The 19,757-nt window shown below is 44.2% G+C and overlaps 3 protein-coding genes across 3 annotated transcripts in view; all 3 read right to left on the bottom strand.

The window, feature by feature from the left end:
* Positions 1 to 19,757, bottom strand: part of LOC136631959 (chymotrypsin-elastase inhibitor ixodidin-like) — a 76,069-nt gene that overhangs the window by 40,322 nt on the left and 15,990 nt on the right. The window lies entirely within an intron of this gene.
* Positions 4,062 to 8,470, bottom strand: LOC136631681 (zonadhesin-like). The gene is made up of 4 exons (XM_066605971.1): positions 8,374 to 8,470; positions 8,139 to 8,207; positions 6,021 to 6,056; positions 4,062 to 4,523 (listed from the first exon to the last, which is right to left on the bottom strand). Exons 1-4 carry the CDS (start codon positions 8,468 to 8,470, stop codon positions 4,165 to 4,167), a joined length of 561 nt encoding a protein of 186 aa, XP_066462068.1. The 3' UTR covers positions 4,062 to 4,164.
* On the bottom strand, positions 14,761 to 19,052 carry LOC136631956 (zonadhesin-like). Its single transcript, XM_066606474.1, has 4 exons — positions 18,946 to 19,052; positions 18,695 to 18,766; positions 16,736 to 16,771; positions 14,761 to 15,222 (listed from the first exon to the last, which is right to left on the bottom strand). Exons 1-4 carry the CDS (start codon positions 19,028 to 19,030, stop codon positions 14,864 to 14,866), a joined length of 552 nt encoding a protein of 183 aa, XP_066462571.1. The 5' UTR covers positions 19,031 to 19,052; the 3' UTR covers positions 14,761 to 14,863.

Here is a 19,757-nt window from a genome sequence, read left to right as displayed (position 1 = left end):
CATATTATAGATAAATGTTCGTGTGTATGTACTATTGGATATGCAATGCATATATGTAGAAACCAAGACAAGTTCCTGCAGGAGGGACAGGTTTTGGTAATTGAAATAGCAGATTGCCATGGGTTAATTGCACATGTGTTTTTAATTCACTTATTTTCACTAAACCTTTTTAAGGTTTGCATAATGGCTTTGTAAGTCAGAGGTGAACAAGGTTTCATAACCGAAACGCGTTCTCTGTATTATTCAAGCACCATAAAGAAAATAAAAAGCAAGTTTTTTCCACAATAAGCTGTATTCCTGCAATTGGATTATTTTGCGTTTATTCAGAGCCAGAAGTAGCCGGATGGCAACAGCTTGTGAGTATACTTGCTTGCGGAACTGAGGCTTGCAGCACATGAAGATAAGGTGGGACTTTTGTTTTTTGTTTCCTAGTACAAAGTATGGCCTGCAGAGAGCTGTAAACAGGACTTCTGTGTACTAAAATTAGAAGGAGCAGCTGTATGGGTGTGTCTGGAGGAGATAAAACCTCCAGACACACTGAGCTGCCGAATGTGTTGTTGTGGAGTCCCTCAAGGTTAGAGAAGACTGCTCTTTCAGGAATAAGGGCTTGCAAGATTCCAGAGAGGAGCATATATGCGGTTTGACTGCCCTGAGATCACTGGAGTGCAAAAAACAGGTAGTTCAAAAGAGCTGAAAGAGCTGCAAGCAGGAGGCCCAGAGGAGACCAAGCTTAGAAGGCTTGAGTCTCACAGGAAAGTCACCCCTAGACTCCCACCCCCCACTTGGGTATGATAATTAACTTTGCTAGTGTTATGGCATGTGCACTGTGAGATCAGATATACCCTGTTTCCCGGAAAGTAAGACATACCCCCAAAATAAGCCCTAGCATTAGTTTTGAGGATGCAGAGTGATTTTTGTAACAGTGTGAAACTGTAATAAAAGGCTGGTGAATCCAGGTATTTTACTAATGATACTGTCTTAAAGTGAATTTTCTGATGCCACTCATCTTATGGAGGAAGATGGGAGTCCAGGAGTGAGTAACTCCCACTACTACAATAGGAAATATAACATGCACTTCTACCAACAGAGAAACTTTGAAAACAATGTATCATCGGTGTTAAATTAAAGTACAAACCTAAATAGTTCTGGTCCTATGAGTTTTTTTTTAAATAAAAGGTGCATTGCAGACCACGAATCCCAAACAACCAAAAGGTTGCTCCAAAAACTGCTCGATAAGGGTGCTCTCAGACGAGCATGTGCATGTGTGTTCATAGGTGTGAACAAAACCACGCGTCTACTAGAACTATTGGTTCCCTATGGTGTGTTCATATGTCCATGTTTTACAGACGTGCAAACACACGTACCTGCTAAACATAGGACATGAGTGCACCATAGGTCCGTGGTGTTTGTCATTATTCCCCAGCGGGGAGTCCCCTTGTCACTGAACACTGTTACAGCACTGCCACAGTGTTCAGTGACAAGGGGACTACCTGAGGGAAGTAAAGAATCCCCTGCCACAGTTGTCACAGTTGTGACAGCTGTGGCAGAGGATTTCTTCATCTCCACGGGGAGTCGCCTTATCACTGAACACTGTGACAGCACTGTCACAGTGTTTAATGACAGTGGAACTCCCCGCAGGTCTGAAGAATCACCCTGGTACAGCTGTCACAGCTGTGGCACAGAAGCGCAATATTCTCCCATTGCTTTCAATGGGGCTGGCAGCTCTGCAGCTCCATTGGAAGCAATGGGATGCTAGCAAGCCCTGCAGATATTTTCAGGGAAGGGCTTTAAATATAAGCCCTTTCCTGAAAATCATCCCTAGAATGTGTTAAAAATAAAAACAACATATACTCACCCCTTCGCAGCTGTCGGGGCTCAGGCTTGGGCCAGTGATTGCCTAAGCACTGTGAACAATCACAGGCAGCGCTCAGCTGTCATTCAATGAATAGCTGAGCGCTGCATGTGATTGGCTGAGCGCTCAGCCAATCAGATACAGACAATTCAGCAGGCGGACAGGTAAGTCTATATTTTTTTATTTTTAACAAATTCTAGAGATGATTTTGAAAGCAATGAAGGCAATCCCATTGAAAGCATTGGGAAAACATTGCTCTCCTGTGCCACAGCTCTCACAGCTGTAGCAGGGAAATTCTTCAGCTCCACAGTGAGTCCCCTTGTCCCTGAACACTAAGACAGTGCTGTCACAGTGGTCAGTGATGGAAGACTCCTCATGTTGATGAAGAAATCCTCTGGCACAGCTGTCACAGCTGTAGCAGAGGATCGCAATCTTTTCTGTATGTTGTCAATGGGGCTGCCAAGGATTTCCCTACAAAGAACTACACTACACTGCTGGGGACTAACAGTGGTCCTGATAAACAGATAGTATCGGTACGGTGATGGTCAAGGCCCTTTTACATGGGGACAATTATTGTTCTGGTGGTCCAAAACCCCGCACTCCCGCAGGGTTTTGAATGATAATCATCCCGTGTAAAAGCATGCTGAAACTGAATAACTAGATGAGAATCCTCCAGTCATTTAGTTTAAGCATGGTTAAAATCCTGAACGATGATCGTTCAGTGTAAACAGCAGCCATTCAGTAGGGTACGGCCACTGCTTACAGTGAAAGGAGAGGAGTGTGGAAGAGTGAGGAGAGAACTTTCCTCCACCCACTCCACCTCCCTACTGGCCACACTGTGAGCGATCCAGCGATACTCGCTCTTGTGTAACAGCATGGGAGCGAGGATACATGGGGATGAGTGTCAGGCATCATTTGCCCAACACTCGTCCAATGTAAAAGGGTCTTTAAAAATACAGTGACTGCTGTATTGCCGGCTCCATTGAATTCAATGGGCTAACATCGTTCTTCTCTGCCACAGCTGTTACTGCTGTGGCAGAGGAAAACGATCTTTATGCTGACAGTGCGGGGAGGAGGGGCACTCTTGCCGCTATCGTGGCTTAATAGTGGGACCTGGGAACTTGAGATGCAGCCCAACATGTAGCCCCTCGCCTGCCCTATCCGTTGCTCTGTCGTTCCCATCACTTTCTTGAATTGCCCCGATTGTCACAAATGAAAACCTTAGCGAGCATCGGCGATATACAAAAATGCTCTGGTCGCCCATTGACTTCAATGGGGTTCGTTACTCGAAACGAACCCTCGAGCATCGCGAAAATTTCGTCCCGAGTAACGAGCACCCGAGCATTTTGGTGCTCGCTCATCTCTAGTCATGATGTTACAGAAATGATAAATATTTGCACACATGGATGGGCTGATAAGTACGTTATATCTTGGTGTTTGTACTATAACAATGGATTCGGTGAAGTGATTGCAGGATTTGCACTCTGCACTCATGGCAGTAGCTGAGGTTATATCAATACGATCTGCTTTGTACACTGCACCTGCGTACACAGAACAGAGACGTTTGTCACCCAGTGTTTGCACACAGTGCTGTCTGTGGACAACACAAATAGTACAGAGAATAAAGGAATAGATTAATACACATACTTATGACAAGGCACTTTCTGGTTGTGGTATTCAAACATCCCACCTTTAGGAAGCGTTGCCTCTGATTGGTTCATTCAGCGCTACCCAGCCAATCAATGCACGCTCGATAAACCAATGCAAGGGCTGTGATTGGTCCAACCAGCTCTGCATTGATTGGCGGAGCAGTGTTTGTAGAGCCAATCACATTCTGAAAGCAGGATTTATAAATTGGCCAATCAATACCATGAAGCAGCCAATTCATAAATCCCGCCTCTACAATGTGCACAGGCAGGTTGTTCATCGAGCTTCAAGGAAAAACACTTTTAAATTGAATTTACATGGGCAAGAAACTCAGACTATTATCACACTTATGAAACTGCAATTTTTTAAATGAGTTTGTGAGGCATTTTATGAGAAGAACGCAACCCATCTCTGCACTTACAGTTAAAATAATGAGCAGTTTGGGCAATCGTGGGCCCCCAGGAGTCTCTCACCCCAGGCGGCCACCCAAACCACTCATAATATAATCCACCAATATGACTAACACTTAGTTCTCCATAGATACATAAGAAAACACAGAAGATGATTGTGAATCTTTTATTATCATTTGAAAGACACAAAATCCATCCACAGTTAGTAATAAGAGATGGAGGCTACAAATATGGCCGCCCCGCTGAGCTGTGGGGTTATTTGGGACAATCCTTGGGAAGGATGCATCTGTCCCGCTTATCATCGGGAAACACGTAGCCGGGCTTACAGGTGCAGCCTGGTCTGCACATAGCCATGCAGATCTTGCCCTCCACAAACCAGTTGCTGCAGGTGTCGGCGCATGCGGGACCGCATTCTGTGTACGTCCTGTTTCCGGTGCACTCCAAGCAGTCTTCCTTCTTTATACACAAATCCCCCAGCTCCAGAAAACCTGATTCACAATAGCAGCCTGGACGACATATTCTATTGCAAAGCTTTTTCTGGGGGTTGTCGCAGGTTGACCAGCATAGTCTGCATGGACTATGCACTTTATTGGGTCCACAGGATGGTACAGTAGCTGTAAACGTACAATAGTGTTAGTGGGGGAGAGAAACGGATACATCAGGATGTCAGTACAGTCAGAGGGGGAAGGACGTGAGAACCAGATGGGATGATGCAGCGGCTCAGTGATTAACCAGTGGTTAATCTGGTTAACCAGAATAGCAAACTATATCCTATCTACACAATATCGATAGGATAGGGGATAACTTGGTGATTGGTGGTGGTCTCATTGAATCCCCCACTGACCTGGACTCCCACTCTCCTGCCATGGCAGGGGTTGTCTCTTCCCCCACATTGACCTCACTGGGAATAGAGCACTAGCCGAGCCTGTAGGGGCAGCACTCCATTCATTTAATTTCATTTGCAAGTGAATGGAGCGCTAGAACACTTGTGCGAACAGTGCTCCATTGAGTTTCCTGCTCATTACAGGGGGAAAGAGGTAAAGTAGCACTGCAGTGAAGAGGATGGGGGATAAAGGACCCCTGCTATCGAGATCAGAGGGGGTTCCAATGGTGAGTCCCCAATATACTGTAAGAGCCTGAGAACATTTGGTTTCTTTCATTGAACTAGTAATATCACACATTAATCTGCAGACTTGCTGTATACACACTATGTGCTTCAAGGCCTTCACAAACAATGGCTGCACCAGCTGCTCTGACTACCTGATGTACATTAGGCATTAGGGATCATGCCCATGTGCGTATGAGAAACACTGCAGGTCCTTCAGGGCGTTTTACACATTCAGAGCCTATACGCTCCGCCGACAGAGAGCCGGCAGAGACCATGAATGTGTCGAGCATGACACCATGCTTGCCCGGGAATCTGGCGTCACAGACATGCGCAGTGCGGGCAAAGTATCATACATAGAGAAATAGAGCATACAGCGATTTATTTCTCTTGTGTATGGATATGCTGTGTTCACATGCTGATGTCCATGGAGCAATGAAAGTCCATTGACTTTCCTGGGCTCCACTCACCATCTATCACGTAGCAGCAGCGCCTGCCCAATTGAAATCAATGGGAGAAGATCGCTATCTCCTACCGCAGCTGTGACAGAATCTGCGCTTCTAAAAAATGAACAGACAGCGAGTGCTGACTCATGTCCAGCTCCGTAGTGCGCGCTGTCCAGGGTGCTTACCATAGGCTCCTATGGGAGCCGTTGAAACACACAGCCCACACCACGGACATGTGAACGGGCTGCTCCGCAGAGCTAGGAGCAGCCCATTGATGCTCAGAATTCCCTGCATGTCAGGAGTGTGGTTTACACGTCGCTTAGCCCTCATAGGGCAAATACGTTGTGCTTTCTATTTTGTGCAAGAAAGTTGTAGCAGCTTCCTATTAACCCGTGAATGTCAGCCACAGTTCTCTTCTTCCAGCAATGGGAAGAGGTGAGTATGATGGGTAGGGGAGTTTTGCCGGGTCTTCTGGGGTCTCCAGATATTGCCGGAGAGTTGGGATGTGCACTTTATTCATATCATGTCAGTAATGAGGGATATTACTAGGATGCACTCACCTGTGTCCGGATCCCCTGCATCAGCCATGTGCAGAACTACAAGAGATAAAAGAGGAGGAGCTTCTTATTAACCCATGTATGCCAGCAGCTGTAATCATATAATCACATTCACAACCTCCTATAGAGATACAGAGTAGGAAGAATATCTCAGCTGAGAGCCCTTATACCTGGGAGATATATGCTTCTGGACCCCAATGCAAAATTTGTAATCCCACCACTATCATGTATAATTTACAGCCCCCGATCCAAGCACATGGACCCCATCAGCTTCAGGACACAGGCCCCAATGCATCCCTAGCATTCAGCATAAGGGTTGGACCCGATGACCATGGAGGTCCCTTCTAAGGCTGTTTTCACAAGGATAATAAAATCACGTGAGATTCGAGCATCGTGAATTGCACAAACCTCGCCGAATATGAACCCCATTCTTTTGAATAGGGTCATATACATTCATATGCATAAAAATCGCAGTGTGTCCTATCTTGTTTTCAATAGGGAATGCCCAATGTGATTGGTGTATTTTAAGTGTATGTATTGTATTTAATGTGATGTAATTCACTTGTGTTGTATCAACTTGACAAAGACCGCAGGCAGCAGTCGAAACGTTGTCTATATGTGAACCCACTAAAGAACATGTGCTTTTAGGATGTAGGTATTGGACTATTTGTTGCACCCGGTCTATTTGTTGCTTGCTGGTCTATTTTTGATGATACCTATACATATACGGATGGAAAGTCCATATCTTTTGTAGAGTGTGCATATTTCTTCCCATTCATGTGCTCCCTCTCTGACAGGAGGTTCCTTTGAGTGCTGCTGTCAACAACAATTACTAACAAACGGATAGACCTGTGCACTGACCACTGGCTACCCTGACTATGCTATCAACCTGTACTGGTCGCAACAAGAGGCTCCAACCCAGAACTAGATTGTTACATGAAAAAGTGGCATCACTTGACCAGCGGTGCTGCACTCACTGCAGACATTGGGTGCTGAGGAGTCCTGGCAGCATGAAGATGTCATAGAGCTCCAACCATGAAAAAATATAAAAGTTATGGAACTTTGAATGCAACAATGGGAAAATAATAAAGCCTCTGAGTCTGACAGCTATGGTTGCCTTTGAGACTTAGAATCTGTCTGAGCTTCGTCGGCTTTCTAATTCAAGTCCTCTAGTAGGGGAAAATAAAAAGTTTAAAAAAGTATTTTAAAAAATTGTAAAAAAAATAAAAATGCCAAAACCCCACTTTTCCCCCATTACTATGTTTAAAAAAATTATGTTTGTGGTGTTTGTAAACATTCAGATAAAATAATCAATACATTAACCCACACGATGTACGTCATGTAAAAATTGTTTTTGAAAACAGCTAATTTTGCCTATTTCACCTTACAAAAACAAAATAGAAAGTGATCAAAACACTGCATGGATACAACTTATCCCGCAAATAAAAAAAAACCTTACACGGCTCCATTGACAAAAAAGGAAAATTTAATGTAGCAATAAATAAATTTTAAAAAAAGTGTGAAAAAATATCAATTTGGAATTGCCATAATCGTTCTGGCTCTTGGAATGTGGCAACACGAAAGCAAATCTTTTTCTAAAAAAATGTGCGTTTTTGTGTACATAAATAGCAAAGCATTAAAAAAATCTGTATAAACTCGGTATCGCCAACCTCAACAATAATGTTATATCATTTTTTTATTCTGCTGAATGCCGCAAATCCAAAAATAACAAATGGCAGAATTTATTTTTTCCCCAATCCCCCTTAAAAAAAATTAATAAAAGTTCTACAATATATTAGACTGTATGCTTTGTGTACCCCAAAATGATGTCATTAAAAATACAAAAAAACAAGCCCTCATACAGCTATTTTGTCGCAAAATTAAAAAGTTCTGGCTGCTGGAATGAGGCGATTAATGTTTTTGTTAATATATAATCGGGGAAAAATGGTGACAAATTCAGCGGTTTACCTGTGTGAAAAGGTGCGATACTTTGGGGAAATTCTCCCCTCTCTCTATTACTGCATCATTTTAACAAAGTGCAGACACACATGTTATATGTATTAGAGGGCCAGCAGCCCTAGAGCCTACAGTTTATAACAGTACAAGAGCAAGCTCACTTACCGGATGCCGATGTCAGGAGGATTATGCCCAGTTTCCACATCTCCGATGTTAGACTTCTGACTGTTCTGTCTATAAAGAAGAAAAATGTCAGTAAATTATTCTTTTTCTTCTCAGACTACCTCGCTATCCCCTTCCCTAATGGGTCGGTACAAGTCTTGGCCGCCTATCGGACACCCTAGTGTTCGTAGTATACTTGTAGAGTATAAGATGAATATACAAGGGCTGTAATACTCACACTTCTGTCCTCGTCTCTTCTCTGTATTGTTCTCACTGATGAGTGAGATCTGAATTTTATACTCCAAAGGTGTGGCCATGGGCATTACAGCCAACATGCCAGGTCATACAGGCACTTGGCGATTACAGGAACTTGAATAGAGAATAACTGATTTCAGAAAACGTAACATATGAGAAGGGTTACTTGAAAGTTAAAAGGTAATCACATCACTTTCATCAAGACAACCCTGTTCATATGTCCTATTATGGTTTATGAACATCATAGAGAGAGTTCACTGCTCTGTATGAGGGTCTCCTATTTGACTCTGTTATCATCTCTGTGCACCCCTCTCTGGGAGTGTAGTAGCCCAGTGGGTACTACAGAACACTCACGGTACACTTGTCCTGTCTCACCTGTCTGGATGTCGTTCCTGGATCCAAAAGGTGCTGTCTGTGGGAGAGACCCTGTGTCTCCCCTTCTGCTCTAAGCATAGATCTCAACTCTGATATCAGCTGGTCTCTCATTGGCTGACAGTCAGATTTAATGTTACTGGTGCAGAGCTCAAGGGTGAGGAAGCAGCTCTTTTAGTCTCTATGTAGAAGGAGGAATTCAGAAAGTGCGGGAAGGAAAGAGATGCTATAAATAGGAGTGTCAGAGAACAGTTAAGCAGACTCAGCCAGGTGTGAGCGAGGAGTGGTTGCAGTGCCGTGGTAGTAGAGGAGGAGTAGTTCAGCGAGTTATCAGTTACCTAAGGTAGAGTGAGGCGACCAACCCGCTCCCTTGGCATCCAGACACAGAGAAGAGAAGATCCTTCCGGAGGTCCATCTTCATCTAACAGTGAGTTATAGCTACCCGGTGAAGTACAAGCCAAGATTAACATATAGTCACTTGTCCCTCTGCTTCATAATATCCTACAGTCAAAATCTAATTTACTTGGTTCATCTAAATTCACTAGTGGGGAAAATTGGCTAGTCTATCTATCTTCAGAAGAGAGAGCGTTAAAGTCAGAGTATCATCAATTCAACACTACTGTGTCTTGCTTGCTCGGTACTGTGTCCTTGTATACCTGCTATAACTTCGTCTTCAGAGAATTGTAAACTTAATCCGTTGTTGCCAATACCAAAGTTAGTAAATCTGCTCACTTTCAGATTGCTAAACTAAACTGGACTCGTCTCCATAATTTCTGCGACATATCATCCCGAGTGACCAATTAGAGTGTGGCGTCACCGTGACAAGGACTAAGCCTCCGGCAATACATGCAGTAAGTTTATTCAGGCGTTGCAGGAGCACACTGATTACAGTGATACGTCTGCTGTGTGGGTCTGTGCAGTAGTTTTTTAGAAACTCACCTTTTATCAGTAGCAGCAAACGCATAGAGGACTACTTAAAGTAGTTCTGCATATTCATTCACGCTCCCCGCCTCCAGTCACTGATTGACAGTTATCTGCCTATAAAGCTACATTCACACAGGCAAGAGCAAGATTGGGCAGAGAAGCTCAACCCCATATTGTGCTTGCCAATGTTTCATTCAAAAATGCCTCACATCTAGAGATGAGCGAACGTACTCGGTTTGGGTGTTTTTGGACTCGAGCACCGCTTTTTCTGAGTAACTGACTACTCGGACGAAAAGATTCGGGGGGCACCGGGGGTGCGCGGGGGGTTGCAGAGGGGAGTGGGAGGGGGAGAGAGCTCCCCCCTGTTCCCCACTGCTACCCCCTGCTCCACCACGCCGCCCCCTGTCCCCCTGCGCCCCCCGAATCTTTTTGTCCGAGTAGTCAGTTACTCGGAAAAAGCGGTGCTTGAGTGCAAAAACACTCGAACCAAGTACGCTCGCTCATCTCTACTCACGTCGCTTCTGTGGAATTGCGATCCTCAGTCGTGTGTTTCACGAGCGTCAGAGGATTGCAAGTGTTTCCCTATGATTTCAATGGGAAACATCACATCGCACTTGAATGCAAATGACACAGCGTCAGAAAATCACAGAAAAAAGAAATCTAAACAGACAAAAAAAATCACTGAAAGCGGCTTACTGATATACTAATACGAGAGGCAGAAAAAAACAACACATCCCCCAACATGCATAAAGCCAAACTGCTATATGGAAGAGCAATTGCACATGTGCGAGGTACTGATGGGCAACCACTCACACACCTTTCTTATATTGAGGGGGGTGGCTGCTTTGTGCTATTCTTGCACACAAAAAAGAGCATACAGGGCAGCCCTCTGGATGAAAACATGGAGTCATTAATAAGTTGTGGCCTGACACCCTGTATATGCCCTTTTTTTGTGTAAGAATAGTACTAAGCATCCACCCCCCCCTCAATATAAGAAAGGTATGAGAGTGATTGTTCATCAGTACCTTGTAATTATCTGTGCAATTGCTCCTTCGTACAGCAGTTTGTCTGTCTCCATGTTGAGGGATGTGGTGTTTTTACCCGCCCTCTTGTATTAGTATATCAGTAAGGCTGGTTTCACATGGCCAAGAAGTCATACACATGAGTGATGTTTTCCATCATCACATTGCATTGAGGGAATAAATCAATGCATGTCCTATCTTTTACCGTTCCTCGGAACACATCACCCATTGTTTTCAATGGTACAGTAAAACACATTACACGTACGCCGTACAATGTGCACATGAGCGTGATGCTATGCTTCCCATTGAAAACAATGGTAAGCAGTTGCCGATCCTCTAATGTGACTGAAAGCCATGCCAGAGGTTCGCTACTTCCCAAAGTGATGGGAGGCATTTCTGCCATAAAAATAGAGTAAAAGCGTATGCTGACGAGCAGGATATTGGGCTGAAGTTCTCAGCCTGATATTGCGCTCGCCTGTGTGTAGGTAGCCTTAGTATATGGCTGCTTTGAGTGATTTTTTTTCATGTAAACATGTCCATTCAAAATAATGGAGTTCATAGTCGTGTGAGTTTCGTTCATCTTGCAATGCACAAAACTCACGTGAGATTCTTGCCTGTGAATGTAGCCTTACTGAGCATTTGTGCAGATGGTTGCACGACATCTTTTGGTGTGTGGGGGAATAAGGGTCTTCATTTTCTTTATTTTATTAGACTCATTTCTAGGTTTTACTTCTAAGAGTTTTATGTATACAAAACGGACCTTGTTAGTTAGAGATACAGACATGCACCGCCGGAATCCTGCCAACCTTGCATGCCCGTTGTTTATCCTGTTGGAGGGCCTTTATGTTGGAGAAACAGGACAAAAACTGAAAGTGAGGATAAGATCTCACCACCATACAATAAAAGCAAGAAATACAGAATTACCTGTGGCGGAACATTTTTCTAGTCACAGACATAATATAGAACATATGAAAGTTACTATACTAAAAGGCAATTTCAAATCTCAGTGTTAGGGCGCCCACCACTGGCGATTTTTTTTTCTTTGCATTTTGCGTTTTTCCTGCAGAGCAATTAGAATTGAATGTACTCCTGTCCACTGGCGTTTTGCGTTGCGTTGCGTTGCGTTGCGTTGCGTTTTTTAACATAGGAACTGTCAGTTGCATATGTGTCCTTATTTTTCTCCTAATGCACCCATGAAAGTTAATGGAAAAGCCGCGGAAACGGCGCGAAAACACAGCAAAAAACGCCGTGAAAACGCGGCGTTTTTCACGCACGAAAATCGCAAACGCCAGTGGGTGGGCGCCCTCACTGAAGAATTTGTAAGTACTAGTTTATAGTATTTTTGATACTCTCAAGAATGGAATGAAGCTCGGAGGGCGATTTTTACATCAGTGGAGAATATAAGAAATCAGATTGGGTCCAGCTGGGAGAAGAAACAGAAGAAGTTTGATCAGTTGCTTGGTGAGGAGCAAATGATGTCTGCTAAAAATGCAGAAGAACGGCTCAGTTCTTCACAGTTGTGACAGCTGTGGCAGAGGATTTCTTCATCTCCACGGGGAGTCGCCTTATCACTGAACACTGTGACAGCACTGTCACAGTGTTTAATGACAATGGAACTCCCCGCAGGTCTGAAGAATCACCCTGGTACAGCTGTCACAGCTGTGGCACAGAAGCGCAATGTTCTCCCATTGCTTTCAATGGGGCTGGCAGCTCTGCAGCTCCATTGGAAGCAATGGGATGCTAGCAAGCCCTGCAGATATTTTCAGGGAAGGGCTTTAAATATAAGCCCTTTCCTGAAAATCATCCCTAGAATGTGTTAAAAATAATAACAACATATACTCACCCCTTCGCAGCTGCCGGGGCTCAGGCTTGGGCCAGTGATTGCCTAAGCACTGTGAACAATCACAGGCAGCGCTCAGCTGTCATTCAATGAATAGCTGAGCGCTGCATGTGATTGGCTGAGCGCTCAGCCAATCAGATACAGACAATTCTGCAGGCGGACAGGTAAGTCTATATTTTTTTTATTTTTAACAAATTCTAGAGATGATTTTGAAAGCAATGAAGGCAATCCCATTAAAAGCATTGGGAAAACATTGCTCTCCTGTGCCACAGCTCTCATAGCTGTAGCAGGGAAATTCTTCAGCTCCACAGTGAGTCCCCTTGTCCCTGAACACTAAGACAGTGCTGTCACAGTGGTCAGTGATGGAAGACTCCTCATGTTGATGAAGAAATCCTCTGGCACAGCTGTCACAGCTGTAGCAGAGGATCGCAATCTTTTCTGTATGTTGTCAATGGGGCTGCCAAGGATTTCCCTACAAAGAACTACACTACACTGCTGGGGACTAACAGTGGTCCTGATAAACAGATAGTATCGGTACGGTGATGGTCAAGGCCCTTTTACATGGGGACAATTATTGTTCTGGTGGTCCAAAACCCCGCACTCCCGCAGGGTTTTGAATGATAATCATCCCGTGTAAAAGCATGCTGAAACTGAATAACTAGACGAGAATCCTCCAGTCATTTAGTTTAAGCATAGTTAAAATCCTGAACGATGATCGTTCAGTGTAAACAGCAGCCATTCAGTAGGGTACGGCCACTGCTTACAGTGAAAGGAGAGGAGTGTGGAAGAGTGAGGAGAGAACTTTCCTCCACCCACTCCACCTCCCTACTGGCCACACTGTGAGCGATCCAGCGATACTCGCTCTTGTGTAACAGCATGGGAGCGAGGATACATGGGGATGAGTGTCAGGCATCATTTGCCCAACACTCGTCCAATGTAAAAGGGTCTTTAAAAATACAGTGACTGCTGTATTGCCGGCTCCATTGAATTCAATGGTCTAACATCGTTCTTCTCTGCCACAGCTGTTACTGCTGTGGCAGAGGAAAACGATCTTTATGCTGACAGTGCGGGGGGGGGGGGCCCACTCTTGCCGCTATTGTGGCTTAATAGCGGGACCTGGGAACTTGAGATGCAGCCCAACATGTAGCCCCTCGCCTGCCCTATCTGTTGCTGTGTCGTTCCCATCACTTTCTTGAATTGCCCCGATTTTCACAAATGAAAACCTTAGCGAGCATCGGCGATATACAAAAATGCTCGGGTCGCCCATTGACTTCAATGGGGTTCGTTACTCGAAACGAACCCTCGAGCATCGCGAAAAGTTCGTCCCGAGTAACGAGCACCCGAGCATTTTGGTGTTCGCTCATCTCTAGTCATGATGTTACAGAAATGATAAATATTTGCAGACATGGATGGGCTGATAAGTACGTTATATCTTGGTGTTTGTACTATAACAATGGATTCGGTGAAGTGATTGCAGGATTTGCACTCTGCACTCATGGCAGTAGCTGAGGTTATATCAATACGATCTGCTTTGTACACTGCACCTGCGTACACAGATCAGAGACGTTTGTCACCCAGTGTTTGCACACAGTGCTGTCTGTGGACAACACAAAGAGTACAGAGAATAAAGGAATAGATTAATACACATACTTATGACAAGGCACTTTCTGGTTGTGGTATTCAAACATCCCACCTTTAGGAAGCGTTGCCTCTGATTGGTTCATTCAGCGCTACCCAGCCAATCAATGCACGCTCGATAAACCAATGCAAGGGCTGTGATTGGTCCAACCAGCTCTGCATTGATTGGCGGAGCAGTGTTTGTAGAGCCAATCACATTGTGAAAGCAGGATTTATAAATTGGCCAATCAATACCATGACGCAGCCAATTCATAAATCCCGCCTCTACAATGTGCACAGGCAGGTTGTTCATCGAGCGTCAAGGAAAAACACTTTTAAATTGAATTTACATGGGCGAGAAACTCAGACTATTATCACACTTATGAAACTGCAATTTTTTAAATGAGTTTGTGAGGCATTTTATGAGAAGAACGCAACCCATCACTGGACTTACGGTTAAAATAATGAGCAGTTTGGGCAATCGTGGGCCCCCAGGAGTCTCTCACCCCAGGCGGCCACCCAAACCACTCATAATATAATCCACCAATATGACTAACACTTAGTTCTCCATAGATACATAAGAAAACACAGAAGATGATTGTGAATCTTTTATTATCATTTGAAAGAAACAAAATCCATCCACAGATAGTAATAAGAGATGGAGGCTACAAATATGGCCGCCCCGCTGAGCTGTGGGGTTATTTGGGACAATCCTTGGGAAGGATGCATCTGTCCCGCTTATCATCAGGAAACACGTAGCCGGGCTTACAGGTGCAGCCTGGTCTGCACATAGCCATGCAGATCTTGTCCTCCACAAACCAGTTGCTGCAGGTGTCGGCGCATGCGGGACCGCATTGTGTGTACGTCCTGTTTCCGGTGCACTCCAAGCAGTCTTCCTTCTTTATACACAAATCCCCCAGCTCCAGAAAACCTGATTCACAATAGCAGCCGGCACGACATATTCTATTGCAAAGCTTTTTCTGGGGGTTGTCGCAGGTTGACCAGCATAGTCTGCATGGACTATGCACTTTATTGGGTCCACAGGATGGTACAGTAGCTGTAAAAGTACAATAGTGTTAGTGGGGGAGAGAAACGGATACATCAGGATGTCAGTACAGTCAGAGAGGGAAGGACGTGAGAACCAGATGGGATGATGCAGCGGCTCAGTGATTAACCAGTGGTTAATCTGGTTAACCAGACTAGCAAGCTATATCCTATCTACACAATATCGATAGGATAGGGGATAACTTGGTGATTGGTGGTGGTCTCATTGAATCCCCCACTGACCTGGACTCCCACTCTCCTGCCATGGCAGGGGTTGTCTCTTCCCCCACATTGACCTCACTGGGAAAAGAGCACTAGCTGAGCCTGTAGGGGCAGCGCTCCATTCATTTAATTTCATTTGCAAGTGAATGGAGCGCTAGAACACTTGTGCGACCAGTGCTCCATTGAGTTTCCTGCTCATTACAGGGGGAAAGAGGTAAAGTAGCACTGCAGTGAAGAGGAAGGGGGATAAAGGACCCCTGCTATCGAGATCAGAGGAGGTTCCAATGGTGAGTCCCCAATTTCTGTGGAGGAATATACTGTAAGAGCCTGAGAACATTTGGTTTCTTTCATTGAACTAGTAATATCACACATTCATCTGCAGACTTGCTGTATACACACTATGTGCTTCAAGGCCTTCACAAACAATGGCTGCACCAGCTGCTCTGACTACCTGATGTACATTAGGCATTAGGGATCATGCCCATGTGCGTATGAGTAAAACACTGCAGGTCCTTCAGGGCGTTTTACGCATTCAGAGCCTATACGCTCCGCCGACAGAGAGCCGGCAGAGACCATGAATGTGTCGAGCATGACACCATGCTTGCCCGGGAATCTGGCGTCACGGACATGCGCAGTGCGGGCAAAGTATCATACATAGAGAAATAGAGCATACAGCGATTTATTTCTCTTGTGTATGGATATGCTGTGTTCACATGCTGATGTCCATGGAGCAATGAAAGTCCATTGACTTTCCTGGGCTCCACTCACCATCTATCACGTAGCAGCAGCGCCTGCCCAATTGAAATCAATGGGAGAAGATCGCTATCTCCTACCGCAGCTGTGACAGAATCTGCGCTTCTAAAAAATGAACAGACAGCGAGTGCTGACTCATGTCCAGCTCCGTGGTGCGCGCTGTCCAGGGTGCTTACCATAGGCTCCTATGGGAGCCGTGGAAACACGCAGCCCACACCACGAATGTGTGAATGGGCTGCTCTGCAGAGCTACGGGCAGCCCATTCATGTGCAGAATTCCCTGCATGTCGCGAGCGTGGTTTACACGTCGCTTAGCCCTCATAGGGCAAATACGTTGTGCTTTCTGTTTTGTGCAAGAAAGTTGTAGCAGCTTCTTATTAACCCGTGAATGTCAGCCACAGTTCTCTTCTTCCAGGAATGGGAAGAGGTGAGTATGATGGGTAGGGGAGATTTGCCGGGTCTTCTGGGGTCTCCAGATATTGCTGGGGAGTTGGGATGTGCACTTTATTCATATCATGTCAGTAATGAGGGATATTATTAGGATGCACTCACCTGTGTCCGGATCCCCTGCATCAGCCATGTGCAGAACTACAAGAGATAAAAGAGGAGGAGCTTCTTATTAACCCATGTATGCCAGCAGCTGTCATCATATAATCACATCCACAATCTCCTATAGAGATACAGAGTAGGAAGAATATCTCAGCTGAGAGCCCTTATACCTGGGAGATAAATGCTTCTGGACCCCAATGCAAAATTTGTAATCCCCCCACTATCATGTATAATTTACAGCCCCTGATCCAAGCACATGGACCCCATCAACTTCAGGACACAGGCCCCAATGCATCCCTAGCGTTCAGCATAAGGGTTGGACCCGATGACCATGGAGGTCCCTTCTAAGCCCATTTTCACAAGGATAATAAAATCACGTGAGATTCGAGCATCGTGAATTGCACAAACCTCGCCGAATATGAACCCCATTCTTTTGAATAGGGTCATATACATTCATATGCATAAAAATCGCAGTATGTCCTATCTTGTTTTCAATAGGGAATGCCCAATGTGATTGGTGTATTTTAAGTGTATGTATTGCATTTAATGTGATGTAATTCACTTGTGTTGTATCAACTTGACAAAGACCGCAGGCAGCAGTCGAAACGTTGTCTATATGTGAACCCACTAAAGAACATGTGCTTTTAGGATGTAAGTATTGGACTATTTGTTGCACCCGGTCTATTTGTTGCTTGCTGGTCTATGCATATTTCTTCCCATTCATGTGCTCCCTCTCTGACTGGAGGTTCCTTTGAGTGCTGCTGTCAACAACAATTACTAACAAACGGATAGACCTGTGCACCGACCACTGGCTACCCTGACTACGCTATCAGCCTTTACTGGTCGCAACAAGAGGCTCCAACCCAGAACTAGATTGTTACATGAAAAAGTGGCATCACTTGACCAGCGGTGCTGCACTCACTGCAGACATTGGGTGCTGAGGAGTCCTGGCAGCATGAAGATGTCATAGAGCTCCAACCATGAAAAAATATAAAAGTTATGGAACTTTGAATGCAACAATGGGAAAATAATAAAGCCTCTGAGTCTGACAGCTATGGTTGCCTTTGAGACTTAGAATCTGTCTGAGCTTCGTCGGCTTTCTAATTCAAGTCCTCTAGTAGGGGAAAATAAAAAGTTAAAAAAAGTATTTTAAAAAATTGTAAAAAAAATAAAAATGCCAAAACCCCACTTTTCCCCCATTACTATGTTTAAAAAAATTATGTTTCTTGTGTTTGTAAACATTCAGATAAAATAGTCAATACATTAACCCACACGATAGAAAGTGATCAAAACACTGCATGGATACAACTCATCCCGCAAATAAAAAAAAACCTTACACGGCTCCATTGACAAAAAAGGAAAATTTAATGTAGCAATAAATAAATTTAAAAAAAAGTGTGAAAAAATATCAATTTGGAATTGCCATAATCGTTCTGGCTCTTGGAATGCGGCAACACGAAAGCAAATCTTTTTCTAAAAAAATGTGCGTTTTTGTGTACATAAATAGCAAAGCATTAAAAAAATCTGTATAAACTCGATATTGCTGTAATCGTGCCAACCTCAACAATAATGTTTTGTATTTTTTCCCCAATCCCCCTTAAAAAAAATTAATAAAAGTTATACAATATATTAGACTGTATGCTGTATGTACCCAAAAACGATGCCATTAAAAATACAAAAAGAACAAACCCTCATACAGCTATGTTGATGGAAAACTAAAAAGTTCTGGCTCCTAGAATGAAACAGTGAATGTTTTTGTTATTATATAATCAGGAAAAAATGTTGACAAAATGCAGCGGTTTACCTGTGTGAAAAGGTGCGATACTTTGGGGAAATCCCCCCCCCCCCCCTCTCTATTACTGCATCATTTTAACAAAGTGTAGACACGCATCTTATATGTATTAGAGGGCCAGCAGCCCTAGAGTCTACAGTTTATAACAGTACAAGAGCAAGCTCACTTACGGGATACCGATATCAGGAGGATTATGCTCAGTTTCCACATCTCCAGATCTGTCAGACTTCTGACTGTTCTGTCTATAAAGAAGAAAAATGTCAGTAAATTATTCTTTTTCTTCTCAGACTACCCCGCTATCCCCTTCCCTAGAGGGTCAATACTAGTCTCGGCCGCCCATTGGACACCCTAGTGTTGGTGGTGGCATACCTGTTTATACTTGTAGAGTATAAGATGAATATACAAGGGCTGTAATACTCACACTTCTGTCCTGGTCTCTTCTCTGTATTGTTCCCACTGATGAGTGAGATCTGGATTATATACTCCCAAACTTTGGCCGTGGGCATTGCAGCCAACGTGCCAAGTCATACAGGCACTTAGTGACTACAGGAACTTGAATGGAGAATAACTGGTTTCAGAAAACATGATATATGAGAAAGGTCACTTAAAAGTCAAAAGGTAATCACATCAATCTCATCAAAACAACCCTGTTCATATGTCCTATTATGGTTTATGGACATCATAGAGAGAGTTCACTGCTCTGTATGAGGGATTCCCATTTGACTCTGTTACCATCTCTGTGCACCCCTCTCTGAGAGCACACTGATTACAGTGATACATCTGCTGTGTGGATCTGTGCAGTAGTTTTTGAGAAACTTGCTCTCTACCAGTAACAGCAGATGCATAAAGGACTACTTAAAGTAGTCCTAAATATTCATGAAAACCACATCCAAGCAATTGCACATGTGCAAGATAATGATGGACAACCACTCATACACCTTTTTTTATATTGAGGGGGCAGATGCTTAGTACTATTCAGGCACACAACAAAAGAGCATATACAGGTTGCCAGTGTGGTTCACCTTTGGGGTGCAGAGCAGCTCTCTGGCTGAAAACATGGAGCCACTACTCTTAATATAAGAAAGTTGTGTGAGTGATTGTTCATCAGTACCTTGCAATTATCTGTGCAATTGCTCTTTCGTACAGCAGTTTGTCTGTCTCCATGTTGAGGGATGTGGTGTTTTTACCCGCCCTCTTATATTAGTATATCAGTAAGGCTGGTTTCACAGGGCC

Source organism: Eleutherodactylus coqui, chromosome 6 (genome assembly GCF_035609145.1).
Source record: "Eleutherodactylus coqui strain aEleCoq1 chromosome 6, aEleCoq1.hap1, whole genome shotgun sequence".
Lineage (NCBI taxonomy): Eukaryota > Metazoa > Chordata > Amphibia > Anura > Eleutherodactylidae > Eleutherodactylus > Eleutherodactylus coqui.
This window is presented reverse-complemented; position numbering and strand designations above follow the sequence as displayed.

Excerpts from the sequence above, each read along its gene's own strand:
- LOC136631681 (XM_066605971.1), bottom strand. The coding sequence starts at position 8,470 with ATGTTGGCTGTAATGCCCATGGCCACACCTTTGGAGTATAAAATTCAG. Across the intron at positions 8,208-8,373 it reads GAAGAGACGAGGACAGAAGT|ACAGAACAGTCAGAAGTCTA; the intron begins GTGAGTATTACA and ends TCTTCTTTATAG. Across the intron at positions 6,057-8,138 it reads CCTCCTGACATCGGCATCCG|TTCTGCACATGGCTGATGCA; the intron begins GTAAGTGAGCTT and ends TATCTCTTGTAG.
- LOC136631956 (XM_066606474.1), bottom strand. The coding sequence starts at position 19,030 with ATGCCCACGGCCAAAGTTTGGGAGTATATAATCCAGATCTCACTCATC. Across the intron at positions 18,767-18,945 it reads GAAGAGACCAGGACAGAAGT|ACAGAACAGTCAGAAGTCTG; the intron begins GTGAGTATTACA and ends TCTTCTTTATAG. Across the intron at positions 15,223-16,735 it reads TGCAGGGGATCCGGACACAG|CTACTGTACCATCCTGTGGA; the intron begins GTGAGTGCATCC and ends GTACTTTTACAG.